The sequence below is a fragment of the Colossoma macropomum genome, unplaced genomic scaffold (assembly GCF_904425465.1).
Source record: "Colossoma macropomum unplaced genomic scaffold, Colossoma_macropomum, whole genome shotgun sequence".
NCBI lineage: Eukaryota > Metazoa > Chordata > Actinopteri > Characiformes > Serrasalmidae > Colossoma > Colossoma macropomum.
Window position 1 is genome coordinate 7763948 of NW_023494788.1, and position 20751 is coordinate 7784698.

The 20751-nt window shown below is 38.2% G+C and overlaps 1 protein-coding gene and 1 long non-coding RNA gene across 2 annotated transcripts; one reads left to right on the forward strand and one right to left on the reverse strand.

Moving 5' to 3' along the window:
• Nucleotides 1–938: 938 nt before the first annotated feature.
• cunh12orf4 (chromosome unknown C12orf4 homolog) lies at nucleotides 939–20751 on the reverse strand. The gene is made up of 14 exons (XM_036568191.1): nucleotides 20701–20751; nucleotides 19061–19244; nucleotides 18641–18786; nucleotides 15080–15261; nucleotides 14837–14936; nucleotides 14440–14561; nucleotides 12539–12645; nucleotides 11767–11964; nucleotides 10559–10687; nucleotides 9739–9810; nucleotides 9455–9657; nucleotides 5059–5116; nucleotides 4513–4580; nucleotides 939–3061 (listed from the first exon to the last, which is right to left on the reverse strand). The coding sequence occupies exons 2-14, from the start codon at nucleotides 19236–19238 to the stop codon at nucleotides 2969–2971; spliced, it is 1656 nt and encodes a 551-aa protein (XP_036424084.1). The 5' UTR covers nucleotides 19239–19244; nucleotides 20701–20751; the 3' UTR covers nucleotides 939–2968.
• Nucleotides 11244–13683, forward strand: LOC118806704. Its single transcript, XR_005007147.1, has 3 exons — nucleotides 11244–11285; nucleotides 11787–11970; nucleotides 13565–13683. It is a non-coding gene; the product is annotated as an uncharacterized LOC118806704 (long non-coding RNA).

A 20751-nucleotide genomic window follows, 5' to 3' on the forward strand; every position in this document is an offset into this window, starting at 1 on the left:
TGTCTGAGACACTCTTTTGCAGTAGCTTTTACAGGTTTTGGCCTAAAACATATTTTTAAAACATATTCATGGCAGAGAGGTGCATGCAAGGTGTTTTAAGGCAAAATAGTCCCCAAAGAAAGTGTATCTTTTCAGATTTACTGCTATTTTACCAAACGTTACATAATAAAACTTAAAAGATACAAATTGGTTCACTGGTTGTTCTGGATAGTGAATAAAACAGCTATATTTGCGTTGGAGACATTGTGACATTTCTTTACTGATTGTAAAGACAGTTGGTAAGTTTCTGTACAAAGCACCATTTCACATCAAGCCACTCTGAATGACTGATCTCAATGACTGAAAAATCTGTGGAATTCCTCTTTTAACAGGAGGTCCTGAAAATGTAGCCTTTACAACCCAGTGGCAGTTTAGCATCTTTTTTCTGAAAGTGAACATTTCTTCTGAAATCAAGGGTATTAATACAGAGTTTGTTCTCCCTTTGCTGCAATCACAGCCTCTACTCTTCTGGGAAGGCTTTACACTAGATGTTAGAACATTGCTGTGAGGATTTGATTTGCATTCAGCCACAAGAGCACTACTGAGGTCAGGTTACAGCAGTGCTGGATCACAAACTAATCCCAAATGTATTCAATGTTACTCCATCACTCCAGAGATCACAGTTCCCCTGCTCCTAAGTCCAATGCTGGGGGGCTTTATACCCCTCTAATGGATGCTCAGCACTGAGCATGGTGACCTTTGGCTTTTTCAAATTGAACTGAATGTCCCATTCGATTGTCCAGTGCTTGTCTATGGAGATTATACCAATTCACCACAAGAAAACTGGCCCACACCACAGCTTCAGTTAAAAGCAAATAAAAATTCAGTTTTAAATCTAAATAAATTATAACTGCAGCTCCAAAAAAAAACAAAACATCAAAAAGCACGCAGGTCAGCCATTACAATGAGTGAGGACTTTAATTGGCACATATTATAAAAACACATGGTAAATCACTTAGACCTCTCACATGGTTGGTGTCACTTGACATTTGAGCTCAGCGACTCTGGATACACTGGACTTCCCATCCAGAGATACTGTTACTGCATACTAGAACTGCACCCTCTGGTGGTCGACAGGCAGAGGGGTGACACAGGGTGCCAGGAGTGATTGACTGCAATGCAGCACACAGAAAAACTGTATGTCATCACAGTGAGTGCAAGACGGCTCACTTCTTGCAAAGAGTGATACTGAAGAGTCACTCACTATATGAGCTCATAACGTCATATTTTCCCTTTGCTTATGAGTTAGTGTGTTAAAGACAGGCCCATGTATTCATTCACACATTGAATAGCGAAATATTGAGCAGGGAAATGACCAAATTGTGCTGGCCCTCCACAGCGGAGTTCATTTTCGAGAAAGAAAGAAACGTAAACATAGATAATCCATTCTATCAAGCTCAATACGGCAATGGCCACCGTTACAAGCATATTCAGAGCAGGTCGGGTCTCTAGTTAGATCATGTAAGAATACAGCATTAAATGTAGTGGACAAGAGCTGGATTGAGTTTTGAACAGCTGCTTTAGACACAATAACATGTAAACGGTCACTACTGATGGTCATAAAGTCTCTTAACAACTGCAAGTGATTATTGTCAAATTTGAACCTAAAACTGTACTTCAGTTCAAAATATAATGGGACACCCTGCATGCTGTTTTTTTGAGATGCTGCCTCAAAGAGCCTCTTCTCAGAGCTGTGTGTGGGGTTTGGTCAGCGCTTGGACATCAGCTTGACTGTCGAAGAGACTCACATATAGGCTCACATATTCCTGACAGGTCATGTGCTGCAATTCGGGGCAGACACTCGCTTTTTTAAATGACATATCATTATGACAGACTCTACATCACTTCAGTGACAGCTTTAACATTTTATTTTTAATTACCTTCCTTGGGGGGAAGGAAAAGACCCCTAAAGCAGGCGAGCCATCCAAGACTGAAGTCCAGGTCGTCTACGAAGCCTGGTAATAAAGCAACCAGTTGAATCAGGTATGTTTGAGCAGGGAAAATGACCAAACCGTGCTGGACTCTGGCCCTCCACAGCGAAGTTCTAGTTCCTGCCCTGATGAAGTTATTCATGGAAGTTATTTCAATCATGAATCAGAGTCTGCTTTCCAAAAAGCACAAAAGAGTCAGTCATTATTATACAGCAGAGAGAATTATTTCAGTCCTCTCTAACAGTAATGATGACTTGCAGGAATTCATTACATTACGTAGTTTATTTGTGAGGTTTGTTGGACTTTCGCCTTGTTTATTTATTGATTGTGATGCACTAAGTGAGTCATGGTTGCATTAGAAAGTGTTTCTATATGGGCCCCTCTAGCTTTTTTATTTGAATGTTCTGTGTTTATACAAATATATATACACTTTTTTTCTCCATTCCTTTTCATCTAAGGTAATAGGTCCTTTTTATGTCATTACCTTAATTATATGCTATGCATATATACATAAAAAAAAATGAGCCAAATAAACCAAGATGATCAAAGCTTTGGTCCCAGGTCCTTGCTTTTGCATCCAGAGGCCAATGCTGCTGTCAATCCTTCAGCATGTGCATGGCCAAGAAGGATACTCAAAGATAACTTATTCTTATAATCCACACTGGTCAGAAATGACATTCTCAACCACCCATACAAACACATTCAGAGCAGTTTGGGTCTTTAGTAAGATATTGTAAGAATAGAAGATGGAACATGCTAGACAGAGCTTGGATGAAAGGATGGAGTTGAAAAGCTGTTTTAGACACAATAACAATTACAGAACAATGATGGTTATCAAGCCTTAACCACTGTAAACTGTAAACCATTTGCCAACCTAAAACTCCTACCCCGGCACTCCAGTTTAATATCATGAGACATCCTCCGCCTGTCTTTCTGAGGTATGGCAAAAAGAAGTGCTGCTCAAAGAGAATCTTCTCAGAGCTGAATGTTTGGCATGGTCAGCGTTTGGACGTCAGTGTGAGCGTGGAGGAGACTCTGAAGATCTGAGGCAGCATGTTGCTCAGCTGGTAGAACATTTCCTCTGAGATACTCTGTCAATAAAGCACAATTAGAAAAGACTTTAAAAAAAGATTATGGTACAGTTTGCACTGTGCTAATAGGTACAGCTATTAGCTTTTAATTGCCATACTACTGTCTAAATTTGCATTGAGCATAATTACATCTTTAAAAAATGACTAAAAATTGGCTACCATGAAAGTTATGAAAAGGAACTATATATACTGATATAGTGACCACTGGTTATATAACCCAAAGGATTTTTAACTTAACAATTCCTTTAATACACAGTCGTATAGAAATATTTGAAGAAATTACGTTAACACATCTCTAGACAGAACAAACTTGAATATACCTTTTTATGGTAGGTTTCCGTTTATTTCAGGAGTTTAACGTATTAAAAAAAGATTTCCCATAACTTTTCCATAGGCCACGTTTCACATTTTTCCCCAATATGTTAAATTCAGCAAATAAACAGTAAATGTGCATTAAACTGTACAGTATGTTCTCTGTGAAGGACGTGTTAACTTGTTTTGATATTTGCATACCACAGTACTCGATTCTCTTAATCACACGAACATTTTTCAACTTCTCTTTATCCCTTAGAAACAGGCTATTTTTGTTTCTGTGCCTCATTCAAAAAGAAGCGCAGGATGAAACACTTTCTATAAGTTCAGCGCGAGTGGGTGGGGCCAGGTGGCTATTGTCTAAATAGGCACATATATGCAAATGTGTTAGTTTTCATGACATTACGGTAAAAAAAGGAAATTCAAAACGGACTGGAGAGTGAACAGTTGAAACTTCACTGTTTACATACTACATCAAATTCATTTAAAAAAAAGTAAGGATAAATTCAGTTTTCAATGATAGGGGACCTTTACGTTCCTCAAGTTAATGCATTATGCATGTGAATCCTTTCCAGCTCATTAAAAAAGACTAGCTGTGGCTTTAATATGATGCCCCAAAAACTGCTTAGCCAAAATAAAGAGTTAACACACATTAGCAACTTTTTATATCATGTACACACTGTCCTAAAAGACTATGCGACTGGATGACACAAAGAAGACAATATGTTTTTATGGAAGCTATTTTGAAAGGTGACAAAGTGTAAAACTGGCAGTCGTGAATGTCAAAGAGCCCTTTGATGCTTGTTTTATCCTCTTAGCCTGTCAGCGAGAGAGCCCGAACTGTGTGTTCACACAGGCTATTAGAGACTGACTGACAGCGATGTTTAATATAGCAAAGACTCTTCATAGTGGTTGATGGTGGATGACACTGTCACATGTACATTTTCTGGTTAAACATAAAGGCTGCACTACGGATGAGATCAGTGGATAATATATTTTAGGAATATAGGTTTTTGTCATTGGGAAAAGACTGAAGGCAAGAGGTCACTGCTGACACTAATGTAGCAACACAGATAGTCATGTAATAAAAAAAAACAGAAAAGGCCTGTAGTCTTTGTATAATGACAACAATAACATACCTGTGGGACGAGGAACTGGACAGTCCGTGAGATCCCTCCATCCCATGAAGCCATTTCCATCATGAATCCTGCCAAAGACAAATTCAGTGTGACATCAAAGCACTACAGTGGTCAGTGGAGTAAAGGACAGACTTCAAAAGCAATTCATATAAGAAATTTAATATACTAGGTCATTTATTTAGTTCTGTTACAAATGTATTAGTGCATGTTTTTAAGGAATAAACCTATGTAAACCTACTGACTACATTACGCAAAAAGAAATTAACCTGAAAAAAAAAACGCAAAACTGACCTAAACTCTCGCAACCTGTCCGCAGTAACTATATATAGAAGCATTACTAAGATACAGTAACTTATTTACACCAATAATCCTTAAATTGCAACACTCACTTCCTTGTAACTGTGTAACTACGTAACTCTTATGAAATGTGCTGGGAACAGGTGTACAAACAAAACTGAATGTTTCTCTGTGACATGCTGATACTCATTAGCAGTCCCCTAGTGGCACAGAGTCAGCATTTCCACTTTCTGCTCTTTGCTCACTCACCTTTCACACATTTAAAGACCAGCTCAGCTCGCTTTAGACACCAGGGAATGGTCATCTCCTGGAGAGAGAGAGAGAGAGAGAGAGAGAGAGAGAGAGAGAGAGAGAGAGAGAGAGAGAGAGAGAGAATGACTACTATACATCTAACATTACACATATACCATATATATACACAGTACTGTAGAAAGGTCAGAGACTGCCCTTCATTTATTTCATTTCCAGTCAAACTGGCCATTAAGTAGTTCTTTTTCATCAACAGAAAAAACAAAACTTTTAACAGAAAATTACACAGAAGTCTCAACGATTAAACAGTCAGTATTTAGTGTGTTGAGTGCTGAGTTGTCTTTTGAAAGGGTAGACAGAACACCCATGGATTTTCTCCTCTCTCTCAAAGATGAAAGTACTGTTTATCTAATGGGGACACTTGTGGTGGTCTATCATGTCCTGCACAGTCCCATTTTCTCTCATTGCTCCCTGTTTCCCTATCCTGTTTATCTCTTTCTACATCTCCTGAAAAATGAACAACTTACTTATTACTGAAAGTTAAATAAATAAAATATGGATTTTTGCCTGGTACTGTATATAGAACCTGCCCATACACCAGTCCAGGCAGGATTAAGAACTGTAGTCAGTCTTGTGCAAATCAAATGTTTTAACTGCTGCCCTAGAGGCAGAATTTTGTTATATGAGAATTTGCCATTTTCATTGTTTTGAACTGATATTTAGCTTATTAGAAAGTTAGAACTGGTCACTGCTGTCTGAAAAAGCACACAGCTCTTCTCTGAATTAAAACCATTTTCTGAACACTGAGCATTCCTTAGCAACAGTCTGTGGTCAGGTGGACTGAAGCTCCCCAAAAACTTCACTACAGTCACTACACACAGTTTGGCCTAAAACAACAACCTCTAAATTACATGGTAATATTATGAGGTTCACCTCTGAAAACATTCCATAGCAAAATGCTTCCGATACACAGCAGGCGCACATGACGCATCAATCTGGTTTTATGGGCTCTTTAAGTGACCACATTTAGTAGCTCCTAAAAAAGACTTCAAAGTGTATCTAGTAAAGGCGAGCATGAGAAGAACTTACATTACATTTCAAGCTACTTCTGATAAACTGTGGGGTTCATTTATTTTAACCTGTATTTAAAACAGCACTATGGCCAAAATGAAGAATGTAACCATTAGACCTGTCATGACACCGTAGATGAGTATTTACCAATATAATTGCAATTGACAATTTAATTGTGTTCATTTTCCTCATTGTATGCAAGTAAATAAGCAAAAGTTGCTGATTATGCATCTTGCTTTCCAACTGTCGATACTCAGTAACTCCCAATTAATGACAGAAACTGCTGGAGCTCAAATAAACAAACATTACTCACCGTCACCCTCTAAAGGTGCTATTAACAAACATCAAATTAACAAACATTACTCATCACTGCTCTCTACAGGTGTTATTAACATCAAATAACCATTACTCACTGTCACTCGCTAATAACAAACATCAAACAAACATTACTCACCACTGCCCTCTAAAAACAGTATTGACAAACATTGAATAAACTAACATTACTCACCACCGCCCTCTAAAGGTATTAATAACAAACATTACTGAAAAATATCAAATAAACAAACATTACTCACCACCGCCCTCTAAAGGTATTAATAACAAACATTACTGAAAAATATCAAATAAACAAACATTACTCACTAACACCCTCTAAAGGTGTTATTATCAAACATTACTCACAAACATCAAACAAACAAACATTACTCACTAACACCCTCTAAAGGTGTTATTAACAAACATCAAATGAACAAACATTACTCACCGCCGCCCTCTAAAGATATTATAAACAAACATTACTCACTGCCACCCCCAAAAGTGTTGACAAACATTGAATAAACAAATCTTACTCACTGCCGCCCTCTAAAGGTACTATTAACAAACATTTCTTACCGCTGCCCTCTAAAGGTGTTAAACATTACTCACCAATGCCCTCTAAAGGTATTATAAACAAAACAGTACTCACCGCCACCCTCTAAAGGTGTTGACACACATTTAATAAACAAACCTTACTTACTGCCACCCTCCACAGGTTTTATTAACAAACACTGCCCTCTAAAGGTGTTAACAAACATTACTCATTGCCGCCCCCTAAAAGTGTTAACAAACATCAAATAAACAAACATTACTCGCCACTGCCCTCTGAAGGTGTTGCTAACAATAGGCAAATAAACAAACACTGCTTCATCTGTTGCGAATGTGCCTACTTTCCTTCTACAATGGTACCACCACCATATTCTTCAGAATTTATGGTTTAAAGGCTAGATAAATCCTGTTTTTCTGGCAGTAAATCAAGAAAACACTGATAAACTTCGGTAAACTATTTGATGGAATTCATAAATACGCAAAAATCTGTAATTTGCCAGCTACTGTACATTCAGTGAACAATACCATGAGTAAAATAATATTTAGCATAACAAAACGTCACATCACATAAGACATGTTGGGACATGTCGTGGAGTGGTTTGGATCCAGAGCAGTCTTGTTTACTAATTACTGAAAGCCCTTAGTCTTCGGAAAGATCTTGCAGCTGCTGAGTGTAAACAATACGATGGGCAATTTTGTTCTGTCACAATAGCAAAAGCACTGAATGGAACACCATGAGATTAAATATATCACAGAGATAAGCAACACATGAAGCGAACAGTGTGAGGCTGAGTGCTAACTCTGAGCACCGATGACTCAGCGTGATCAACTCTGCGCACGTGTGCTAGCTTTTTTTGGGTCAAGCTGGCCTGTTTTAGTTTAGCAGAGGAAAGTGTGTCACATAATGACTGCTGTGACCTGTTCAAGGAGAGAATTAACACACTACACTGAGTTAGTGAAGTGTAAAATTTGACAAAACAGAAAAAAACAAAAAAAATGGAAAGTAAACTGTAACAATTAAGTTAAAAAGCGACTGGATGATTTGAATATGCTTTAGAAAATGTAAAACATTCAAATAAAAATAAACCTGTCCACCCCATATTAAGTCTATCTTACATCTTTAATCAAGACACCCAATTTGATTTTCCCCAATAAGCCCGCTCTATGTTCATTCATTAAACTTTACAAATTTGAATTTGACATTTTGATACTTTACAATATTCTTTCCACTTAGACCACATACATAAATGTGGAAGCCAGCATCACATACTGGGAATACTGGTTGGTTTGACAGATTGGTAAAACACATAAGTAATATGGACTGAATCCAAAATGACTCCTTTTTTCATATATACTTACTGGCCACTTTATTACAACACCTATCTTGTATTTACACTGTTGCTGTTTTTCCACCAGGCACTAAGGTACAGTTACAAATCTGAACCCAGAACTCTCTATACCCTGCTTGAGCACCTGTGTCCATTTTCCTTTGCACAACAGTACCTGAAAATAGAGTTCTTTTTAACAGTGACACTGCATGACAATTCTGTGGTGACTGCATTTGCTCAATCAGTAGTTTGTACCATTATTAGCTCCACTTATACATTTTGGTTAATCAAACTCAGCATGTGTACTAAAGTATGGTACAGGAAATAGGAAATTGACTACAAACTGCATAAACGCAGCTGTAACTACACCAAACCATACCGCACTGCCCACTGAAAAACGCTATAAATGTCTATTTTATTCAGTCTGGAAACTGATCACTGATGAAAGACTACAGGATGACTAACACAAACTGTGCAGCAGCAGATGAGCCATCATCTCTAACTGTACATCTAGACAGTAACAGGTCACCAGTAATTTCCAATGGAAGAAGGTGATCTGTAGCTGCAGTTTAGCAACATGTAAGAAGCAGCACAGCAATAGGGTGACAAGCGACAAATCAAGATGATATTTGTTCACCTATATGCAAATTAGTTAGGAGAAGGTGAAGCAACAATCTAAAGGACAGGCTCCAAAGAAGTTCCCCAGCAACTACTCTCTGAACTTTTTGTTCCTAGTCTGTGTGGGCGGGCCATGCCATCAACATATGGCAGTAGTAGGAGAGGAGCGTGCCTGAGGGAGTGGAGAGAACTTGGCTGGAGTACTGGATGGCTTCTGGAGCCTTCCTTTTTGATGAACAGAAAACTTTAACTAAGGAAACAGAAGGCAGAGATGGAAAATTATATGATTTATACATGTATAAATTTCTAGGATGGTAGGAGGAGGAGCTATCGACATGATCCTCCTCCCAAACATACCATTTCTAACAGTATGTCAGAGTTATTGCAGTGGACAGTGAGTGGAAATACAAGGCAGGTAGGTGGCCAACACAATTCAAAAACTTTCACACTCTATCCTTCAAGCAATTTGGCAAGCAGTAAGTGATTTGGGACCCTGCAAGTCAGGCCTGGCTCACCTCGGACATATCGTGCACGAGCAGCAGCGGGATGGTGATGGTGGTGATATCGTGTGTGCAGCACACTTTCAGGATGTTGCGCAAACCCATGATGGCTGGGTCTCGGGCCGTGAGGTTCCCAGAACGCACATTGTCATCCACACACAGATGGAAGACTATATGAACCTCTGACAGGTTGGAATGCCGACTGATGTAAAATTCACCTATACAAAGACAAGCATCTCCGTTTACGATGAATATCAGTCAATATAAGAGAGACAAACACTTAAAGATAGGAAGCTCACCAGGAAGAATGTTTGAAGAGTTTCGTTCTAAATTCTTGCTTTTATCATCACTGCTTCCATTTCTCGGCATCTCTGTGGAACAAAGTCAGAGAGTAAATACAGCTTTAATTAACAACATGTAGATATAGATATACAGGGCTGCCCAAAGTGTGGCCTGTTACCCTAACCCCACACCTCTCACTCAATGAGAGAACGAACATATTGTTATTATAAAAATTTATTCAATTCTTATCTACCTTTCCAAAATTGTAGAAAATGAAGTGTAAATGTTATAAAATACTTTTTCAAATTCTTAATTTGAAACCGAACTGCTTTCTTTATTTGTATATTGTTTTGTATTTTTAGACTTCGACCCACCATAAACAAAAAGTTTATGTACCCCTGGTTTCCTGCTGATGTGGTTAAGTGTGCAACATATGTCACCTTAAGTGTGAATATTTCTAAAGCAGTTGGATGGTGGATGTATATGATAAGATCCTTTACCATTCACTCAATTAACAGATATAAAATCACAGTATGACCGATAAACCAGAACTGTCAAAAACTATTAACTATTCAAAACTAATCTATCTACAACGAATCTATCTAATCTCAGGCAGTGACTACCAGGGCATTCCACATTCTGGCAAAATATTTAGACAGCCAGAAAAGAGCTGGATCCCATTTCATTGTTGCTGGCACCAGGCAAACGAAACGCAACACTTCCCTGCGGAGCCACTGAAGTTGGATACGGCATGGTGCATTGCAGAGATGGGTGTTTCGGACAGGGGGATCCACCGCCCACACACATACACTCGCACACAGTTGCTGTGTCACTCACCCGGCTGTTCCCTCTGCTTACTGCTGCGCTGGGCCCGTGCATACAGCACCACCTGCTGGACCACTTCAAGCTGCTCAGACAGCCGGGGGAAATGGAAATCTGTGCACTCCTTGGACACTGTGGCAAAATCTGGAAGACAATTTTCAGGCAAAGATGGAGGTTAACTGCATGTTAAAGATAAAGTTATGGAATTTGTTCTGTATTTACAAATTTCTGTATGTGGGTCAATGACGCAATGTGATTTTTTTTTGTGTCATTAGTAAAACATTTTTTGTGTCATAAAAAAACAAATACATCACACATATTAACATTACAATACCTCATTTACATGAATACATTTTCAGCTTATTAAAATAAAATTAATTTTAGGAAATATGCATCCTAAAGTCTGCAAAATGTCAGATGGTGTGACCGTCCAACCACATAAAAGATTATGAAACTATTAAAAAGGGTACTTTTGTCATAGAAAATGAAAAATAAAACACTTTGGCATGATTTTATGTTTGAAACCTTTAAAACTGAAACATGTTTTTTTTTTGTATTTGAATATTTCTGAAGTATTCAAATAATTGAAAAATGTTGGTTTGTAATTTCTGATTTCCTTAAATGTCAGGCAGCACAAACAACAAAGGACTTTTATTTTGATATGCATTTTAAGAAAGAGTCAGCAGGGTATTTATTGCCTCTTAAAGAAGACTCCAAGTGTCCTTCATTGTGTAATGACAAGGTCAGTAGCTTTTCATCACAAATATTGAAATGCTTTATTTAACTGGTTCAGTTTACTAGGTCAGGTACTGTGACCCACAAAAAAACATGAAAAGTGTAATTATTATAATATTTATTTAGTTTAAAAATGTATGTATAAATATGAGTTCAAGGACAAAGGTCTGCATGATTATCCAAGTACAAAGATAATTTTATACAAATTTGTACAAAGACACATTTTCAGTTTTGGTAAATAACTTTAAAATATAACATTTTTATTTACATGTAGATGCACCACCTGACATTTTCTCTGCGGTAAAATTGTGATCATATTGAAAGCCTTACAGGCCACTGACTCATGGACTACTACACCTATAAATATTATGTTTACTGTATGTATAATCCACAATAATAATGTGCCCTTTACAAGCATTCATATATTCACTAAACTACTCTTACAACAGTGTAATATATGTAGTGACTGTGTAAGTGAGATGTCATGCCTCTCTTAATGCCGCTGTAGGAATTAACCCTGTTGTCGACGAGCAAGACAACGCCACAGAGAGAAACCGAGTACAGTGACAGAGCCGTCTGCAGCCGCCGAAGCTTAGCGCCACCACTGCCATGTCGGCGATGTTTGCAGAAGTCCAGCACGTTGGCACGTACCAGCCGAAGATTGTGCATGGTCTTCAGCTGAGCTCCTGAAGGTGCAGAATATTGATGAAGAATGAAATGGAGAAACATTAAAGAGATGTGTTAAGCAAATATGATGCAGCTACTGAGCAAGGCCCTGGTCCACCTAATAGTTTTCATTCGCTATTGGCAATGTTAGCAGTCTTATGTGAAGTATTATTTTAAGGATTATCTGCATAGGTTACATCGCACATATAACATTACTCATCAGATCTTATCCAAAATGGTTCAGAATGCTTTGAGATAGAATACATACATTATCCAATCATCCAATGTCAGCAAATAGAAAATACTGGAAACAGCAGTGAGACACTGAATACACTGAATAACAGTTCTAAAGATCAATATTATTTTCAAGATCTCAAGACCGTCACCTATGCATGACCAATTGTCACAGTAAATCAGGTCATGCCCATGCAAGCACGTATGAGAGACTTGGCAGAACATATCCAGGCATGTTGAAAACCCATTGGAAGTGAAAGTAAATTACTGTGACAGCACATATAAAATGGTTGGAAGAGAGCGTATATTTTTACATTGCGGTTTGTGGAAGTGGCCAACGTTTCTAAGGAGATGCCATACCTAAGTGAATCGTGAAGCTCTCCTCCAGCTGTCGCTGCTCCTCGAAGAGTCTGGCCCCCATCTCCCCGGCCTCCGCCAGCTGCCCAGACTGCACCTTAATCTCCTCACTGCAAGAAAAACTAGAGCACTGTACCATAATCTCCTCACTGCAACATAAAGCAGACCACAGCACCTTAATCTCCTCACTGCAAGAAAAACTAGAGCACTGTACCTGAATCTCCTCACTGCAACACGCACCAGAGCATAGCACTTTAATATCCTTACTGCAACATAACAAGAGTACTGCACCTCAATCTCCTCACCGCAACATGAACCAGAGTGGAGTATCTTAATCCCCTGACTCCAGGACAAACCAGAGCACTGCACTTTAATCATCTCACTGCAGGACAAACCAGAGCAGTGTACTTTAATCCTCTGACTGCAGGACACACCAAAGCACTGCACCTTAATCCCCTCATTGCAGGACAAACTAGAGCACTGCACCTTAACCCAAGCATGCAAGACAAACCACAGCACTGCATTTAATCCCCTCACTGCAAGACAAACAAGACCAATATACTTTGGTCTCATCACTGCAACATAAACCAGAGCACTGTCCCTTCAACTCCTCACTGCAACACAAAACCAGTTTCTCTTATATACTTCTAAAGCATATTTGCTGCCAAAATAGAAAACTGCATTATGGGAAAGATTCCTGTTTCCCGCATTATTTGCTAGAATAAAATTAAACAAAAACATATCTTGTCTACAGGACCTACTTAAACATCTGTATAATGTAATTCTCCAGCCAGTGGAGTAAAAATATTCCAGATGGTTTCCTAAAATAAGATTTGGAAGATTATGGAGTTTGGAAGAGGGGTGCTTGTTATTCTATGTGGACTGTAAAACACTTCTTTTACGCAGTCTTGAGGAGCATCCTGCATTTGCCTCTTTGTGAGTGGCTGCTGTGTGTGCCCGCTCCATTGTACTCATAATCTCAGCACTGCATCTTCTGACTCAGCCATTTGTTATCTTTGCTTCCCACAGAAAGCTGACAGGATGGATGGCTTGAAAGGACAACAAAGCTGCCAAGTTCCACACTGACAGAAAGATAGGAACCTAATTCCATTTAATAATTGACTCAAAAATGTTAATGTGGCTAACGATAGATAAAAGATAAAAAGAAACAGTTTAGCATGATGTCAACTGGCTTTTATGCCTCATGAACAGTGGTATTTCTGGATGAAGATTTTGGAGTAAATTTCACACTTATTCACTTCCACTAGTAACTTTCACTTGGAAATAATATGCTCTAAGAGCTTGAATGATTACCAGTTTTAAAATATGCAGCTTCTAATTCTAGATAATGGATTTCAATATTAAAATCGTAGTCATTTAATCCTTTTATGAACATTTTTTACCATTGTATGTATATATCATCGCTGTCCAAAGAAAAACATGTATCTCCATTTTTGTTTTTCTACATCATTTGAACACGAAGTTCTCCTTTACATCGTGTAAAAAATTCATGATGATTGGACCAATAGAAATGCCCCAAAATCAATTAAAATAAAATCTCTTTACATTAACTTACATTAAAAGTCAGGAGTGGTTTTGCCCTCTCCTGTAAAGTTACTATTTTGGAGATACTTGTTTTTCTTTCGATAGCGACGATATGTTCATAAGGGTATCTGTATATTGATATTGCAGTACATATCTTAGACCAGCGACAGTCCTTTAATTCTTAAAACGTTAAGCTCATGGACAGAATTCACTAAGTGCTTTTTCACTATTGGAGTGTAACCGGGCCCTTCGCATCATGATCACCCTTCAGGTTTCAGAATCAGATCCTGGTTCAGTTTAGTGGCTCTAGAATTCAGATGTAAATGCACTTTTAACCTGAGTGCACTGCTGGCCCTTACTTGATTGTGCTGTTGTTAGGGTTGTGGAGGTCCTGGTGCAGTTTGATCACCCACTCCTGGTACTCCTGCTTCTGAATACCCGTCACCTGCTTCAGCTCACTGGCCCACTTGTTCTCCAATACCTAAAAGCCACACCCAAAAGTGATTACCTCTTACAGCAAGACACCATTACTATTGCTAATAATGAAATACTGGTACTTCTACTTTACTAGTACTCCACTATTATAATTAATAGTGTCCACTAACTTCATTAATAGCTTGTCATGTCAGAATGTCTGAACATGTTAAAGGAGCACTGCTTTAACATGTTCTGTACTGTTGTAGACAAATAAGTGAATCAAATTGGCACTACTTTACCTCTAACACAGAAAACACAGCAAAACCTGTAGGGTCTTACCTGCTGAGCATCAAAGTGCTGCGCTGCCACAGTATTGACATCATGGTCAGTCAAGGTCTTTCCCAGCTCCTGCATGACTTTGTCCATTTCTACTGCCTGTCTGTATACAGAGGGACATGAAAAGCTTTTCCATTCCTGTTCTAACATTTGGTGGGGAAAAGCTCTCTGAACTGATTATACAAAACACAAAGTCAATACACAACACACACCTGCAGTTACCAAACAAGTGCATGATCCACTAACCTCTCCTGAAGTTTCTTCAGCTCCATGTCCCTCTCGCTGATGAGCTCAGACACACTGACGTAGTAGTTGTGCTCCAGGTTGAGCAGTGTTTCTGAGGCTGGAGAGTGGATCAGTTCATGGTAAACATCTGCAAAGTCCTCATCCCAGCTAGGCTCTTCGGGCCGGGCATGCTCCAATGTCGTCTAATGATAGAGAGTACACATTAGGGGTCAATATACAATATATTTATTATATTTTTCACCTTTTCTGTCTGTCCCATCTGTTTAAAGCTTAAACTGAAATTGACAACTGAATGGTCCTCATTTTTACGAAATAAAAGAATTTGGTGTGGTATGTAAACACTGTTGAAGTTTCACAAGTTTTTGTGATGTCATGAAAACCAATGCATTTACACACATAAAAAAAACATATATTCAGCCTACAGCAATTTAGCCCCGCTCATTCATGCTGAAATTATAAGGAGTGTTTCAGCCCAGACTGTTTTTTGAATGAAGCACAATACAGAGCAGCCAATCAGAAGAGAGGAAATTTACATCAGTCTTAAAGCCATAGTAACAAAAACAGCCTGTTTGAATACAGAGAGGTTGGAAAATGGTAATGTAAAAATAAATAATAAAAATTAATTTATGAAAATCGGATTGTTTTTGACACAAATGTCATAAGTTAAAAAAATAGAAATGCAAGAAAAATGTATGCTAAGGGCCCTTAGAAAGGCCTCCTCATTGTTATGCTACAGTTATAAATTAAAAGCTGTTCTTTATTGATTAATTGGAAAAAAACAGAAAATTAGTAAACTCAGAGTTAATATGAGAATAATTGCAGCACAGTGTTTACAACTGACTGGTCAGTTTGTGAAGCTACTATAATTATTGACTGTTTGCAATATTCTGGCAAGTCCCGCCTCCATTGGCTACTGTTGTTATGTCTATCAAACTTTCAGGTCAGGCTACCTCGTAGCATTCATAGCACATGTGCTAAAAGGCTAAAAAACTCAGCCAGGAAAGTCAGGAAAATTGATTGTTATTTTAAAAATTATTTAAAGGATGTTCACTGGAGTCATACATGTTTAAGAATTGACAATATGAATGCAGGTCAGTGTAAATTTAAAAAATGGATTTTAAAAACCATGTTTACCTTAATCAAGCCAGGGATTAGTGTCAGCTTTCCCTGTCTAATCAGGAGAAGGCAGGTCAATCATTATTTTGCAAAAAGTCAGTTGGCTATTTGTTAATCTACCATGATCATTCCAATCAGATATAACTATTGAGCAGCTGTGCCAACCTGCAAGTACATGAGGACAAATGATACTCTGAATACTACTGAAAACCAGTGAGGAACCCTCAGAGCCATCTATGCATTCAGAGAAGGTTTATTGATTTCTAAGACCTCAAAAATACATGGATTTGCTTGTTTCGTTGTTTTGGACGGAAAGTTAAATTCCTAAAAAACTGCCAGAAAAAAAAAATGGCCAAATCAGAAATTATTTTTCATGGTGGTATCTGGGCAGATATAGCTCTCTTTTTTAGGACTTCAGGAGCTGAAGAGAAGCCCTAACCCATTAGATTAACAATCATCATAATTACAAAGTGAAAGAGGAATCAACCAGTCACATTTTGATTTACAATGGGTGGGATTTTTTACGAGGAAAATGTCACACAAGGCATTTTAGAAGCTCTAGATACAAAACTGATTGCGAGTATGAGTGGCAACCTAATCAATTATTGTTAGAAACAGAAAACAGCGGCAGCAGCTCTAAACTAGAGCTCAATAGTGAGTCACTGTGAAACTGGCACAGGGTAATATGTCTGGCACAAGCATTAACTAAAACATGGAGTGTCTTTTAGAAGCTTCCAATGTCTGGTGTTTGATCTACAACAGCCAAAACAACATTCATGCGAATTGCTGTTAGCTTAATGCAAATCCAACCATTTTTGTGATGAACTTTATGGCCATTACAAGTCTCTGTGAGCATCTGTAAATATGCTGGAGAGGGTCAGTGTGTATTTGTGTGCTGCTGCAGCAAAGCAGAGCCTAACAGTTATCCTGTAGCTCCCCACAGTCATGAGCCAGCAGCGCTTTATAGGAAATGGAGCGCAGGACTCTGCTTTCTTTTTATAAGTGTACCAGAGCGAGCGGCAGCAGAATTTAAACTCCAACACTCTGAAGTTCAAATGCAGATGATCTCCTTGACCTTAAAAGCGGATACAGGTTTGGATATTCTGTTTCAAAGGAATTTCTTGCATGTGCACAGTCAATTTTGATTGATTCAAAGCGGACAGAAGCGTCTCCCACACAATATATCTCATAAAAGATCACATTACGTTTCCGTGACATCAGTTTGACGGCTTAAGTATTGATGGGAAGAGCCACGGATGAGTTAAAGTGGAGCGGAGCACTAGAGCCAACATTCAAACGTCACTATTTTTATCGTGTCACATGTGTTTTGGTGCTTTGCATGTCAGGAACACATCAGCGTTCTCAAAATATTGACAGAGCAATGTACTGACCGTACATTTAAACAGACACTCATGTATACAGTGATGTCTGAATGGCCATTTATTTGATGTATTCTAAGAAATGGATGTATTTACATGGATGATGGTTACATGAGCATGGATACAAATCTTATGATGGCATATTATAGCCTAAATTTGGAATGTATTACTATTGATTGCAAATGACGCCTTCAAAAGAACATTTTCTCAGTTTTATCTACAAAAAGTTTGCAATTTTTTTTTTGTCCGGTGTAAAACAGAAAAGTAGAAAAATACATATTTAAAAAACCTCCTCCTACAATTACATTTTTGGTAGATGGTCTTATTCAAAGCGATTTACAACGGTTAACATCAATTAAATAACAAAACAATAATGAGTGCGTTTACATGCACTTAATAATCTGATAACTGCAGAAAATCAGAATTTGTCAGTAATCCGATCAATGCGTTTATATGCACTTGAGTAATCAGACAATGGGGAAACTCTGACATGAGTCAGGCAGTAATCAGATTTCTGCTTTACAACCAGCCAATAAACTCACAGAAAAAGACGTGACGTAAACGTAATGTAAAACTCAAACTTCATGCTGCATTTTTTTTTTTTCACCTAGAAGATGAAGAAAATTTAAATCCTTCATTTCATCAAGCAGATATTTGTTTCAGCATCGCTCCAAAAATGTTTGCTGCAGGTTGTGGCAACGCTGCTTATTTCTGGTGCCAGTCTGTTTTCACACATGCGCAGACGGAGAAATCCGAAAGAAATCAGAGTAAGAGTTTACATGCACTGAGAAATCTGATTACTGAGCTAAAGATTTCTAGACCTTACCCCAATCTTAAAAATCAGAGTATGCTGTTTACATGACCATTTTAATAATCAGATAACTGCAGAAATCCAATTATGATCAGATTAAACACACTCATTGATCCTATGTACATTACAATGTTTTTTCCATCCTTAACTATGGTTTTAAATGACATCATTAAAATGCTCTACAGTAATGACCAAACCAGTGGAGGCAATTGGTTTAATGAGGTACAACTGTGTGACTAACTGCAGTGCCCTTACCTCAGTGTACGCCTTTGCCCACGAGTTGGCCAGTTTATTGATATCAACTTCTCCATTAGTGAGCCTCTGTAGTGCTGCTTCAGCTTCCCGGTCGTAATCTTCTAACGTCTCTCTCTCAATGAAGGCCAGAAGTCTGCTCTTCAATTCTGAAATAAACCAAACATTTCAGCTACAACTCTCTTCACTGAAAACAAGCAAAACGCTATTAGTATCTTTCTGGCATGAGCACAACAGCAGAAACACTGCAATCAATGCAATAAAAAAAGATTTTTAATATCAATTCCAGCAAAAATTAAAGTGTGATGTACTCTGTATCAGTGGATATTAACTGAAACCATACTATAACAATACTATCAGCATTACACGATATCTATGTATGTTTAGTTTATAACACAACAGTGACTCATCCAGAATTCTTACCATTTTCAACAAAGCATGGGATTTTGTGAAGCAGCATGAGTCTCCCATGAAGATCACTGACATTTTCTTGAACAGGAAACTGAAGGGGCACTTTGAGGACACAGTGATTTCTGCCTGCCTTGTACTCAAACACAAACTCTTTTTCAGTTGTGTTTGTTTTCCCTTTGTTTTTCCTCATTTTCACCTTTGCGAGAAAGATAACCAGAGAAATAAAAATGCATATTAGACTTGTTGAAGGTAACATATCATCTACATAAGGATAATATTTATGATTCCTTTCTACATGTTGAGTACTGTATGTATGCAACTGATATTTGTCAAGAAAATAATGAAATTAGTGAACAAAACCTGTAAAAATGCAAATCCTAAAACATTTACGAAATGCATACAAAGACACACACACTTCAGACGTGTGACAAATGAAAGGAGAAATTACAAAGTGTCTTAGTGAGCTGTCGAACCACCACAGTCTGGCAGAACGGCTTTAATGTGCTTTGGCAGATTCTTTAGGTCTCTGGAATGGTTCTAGAGGACAATCATTCTTCCAAAAGAGATTGACTTAGTTGGTGTTTTGATGACGGTAGTGGATGACAGCACTTTATTTACATCATTTTCACACAAACCTTGCAGTGACCCCTTGTGCCCTGTGGATGGGGCAAGAGACTCTTGTCAGGAATTTAGAAACGTTTCATCATAGGAGATCAAGCAAAATAGCTTTGTATTGATCTGCAGTGACCTTCTTGTTTAAAGGGACAAGAGGACACAAACCATGCCAGTGAGAGCCACTGGACCCTCTTTGTCACTGTTCCTATTAAAACACTCGTCAGTTGAGCAGTCTTTGTGACTGAGGCTCCTGCTATCCGTGCCCTAAAAATTAAGCAAAGTCACTCATATCTTTTCCCCTTCCCATCCCCTTATTTATTTTCTCCACTCATTTATTTAGACCTTTTCCTTTTATTTGTCATCTGTCTGTATCTCATTAGTTAGTGGGAACCAGACAAATGCCACACATCAAGGCTGTCATGTTTCCTTTACCTCTGGGACTTTTGGAGGGTATTTCAAAATATATGTCAGTTTAACTGGACAACCAGACTGTCCAATATCAATATCTGCTCCTACTAGACGGGCATGACTTGTGATTTAAATCATCTTACACGAGAAATCCTGCTTTGTGAAACACCCTATTGGTCTCTACAAAGAGCTAAACACACAAACAAACAAACAAACATGCAAACAAACCAGATGACACCTGACAAGATAACAGTTTGTTATTCCTTAAACTAGAGGAAGTTGAGGTTCCGTTTGTTTTGGTAACGTTAAGTCAGCTCGTTGAGGTTTAAATCTACTTTTTCTGGCATTTCTGTAAAAAAGTAAGATACACTAAAAACGTTAAAAAGTTGTTATCTACGGCGTCATTACTGTTTAACTGTATATGACTGAGAACTCACAGAATTAGATCTTGCTAGCAGGTTAGCATAGTTAGCCTGCTGGCTAACCAACAAACTATAAGCTTCCACACGTCCATATTACAAAGCCAGCAGGATCGTTAAAACATAGACGCCTATTTTAAATATAATGACGGTTATTAATTCACGGTCTTATCGTTTTAATTGAAATTTTAAATCTGGTTAGCTACTCACCGCTGGTTGATTCAATCGTCCCAAACAGCTGATCACCTACTTGAGTATTCG

Excerpts from the sequence above, each read along its gene's own strand:
- cunh12orf4 (XM_036568191.1), bottom strand. The coding sequence starts at position 19,238 with ATGAGGAAAAACAAAGGGAAAACAAACACAACTGAAAAAGAGTTTGTG. Across the intron at positions 12,646-14,439 it reads CCTAACAACAGCACAATCAA|TGAGGAGATTAAGGTGCAGT; the intron begins GTAAGGGCCAGC and ends TTTTTCTTGCAG. Across the intron at positions 9,811-10,558 it reads TAAGCAGAGGGAACAGCCGG|AGATGCCGAGAAATGGAAGC; the intron begins GTGAGTGACACA and ends TTTGTTCCACAG.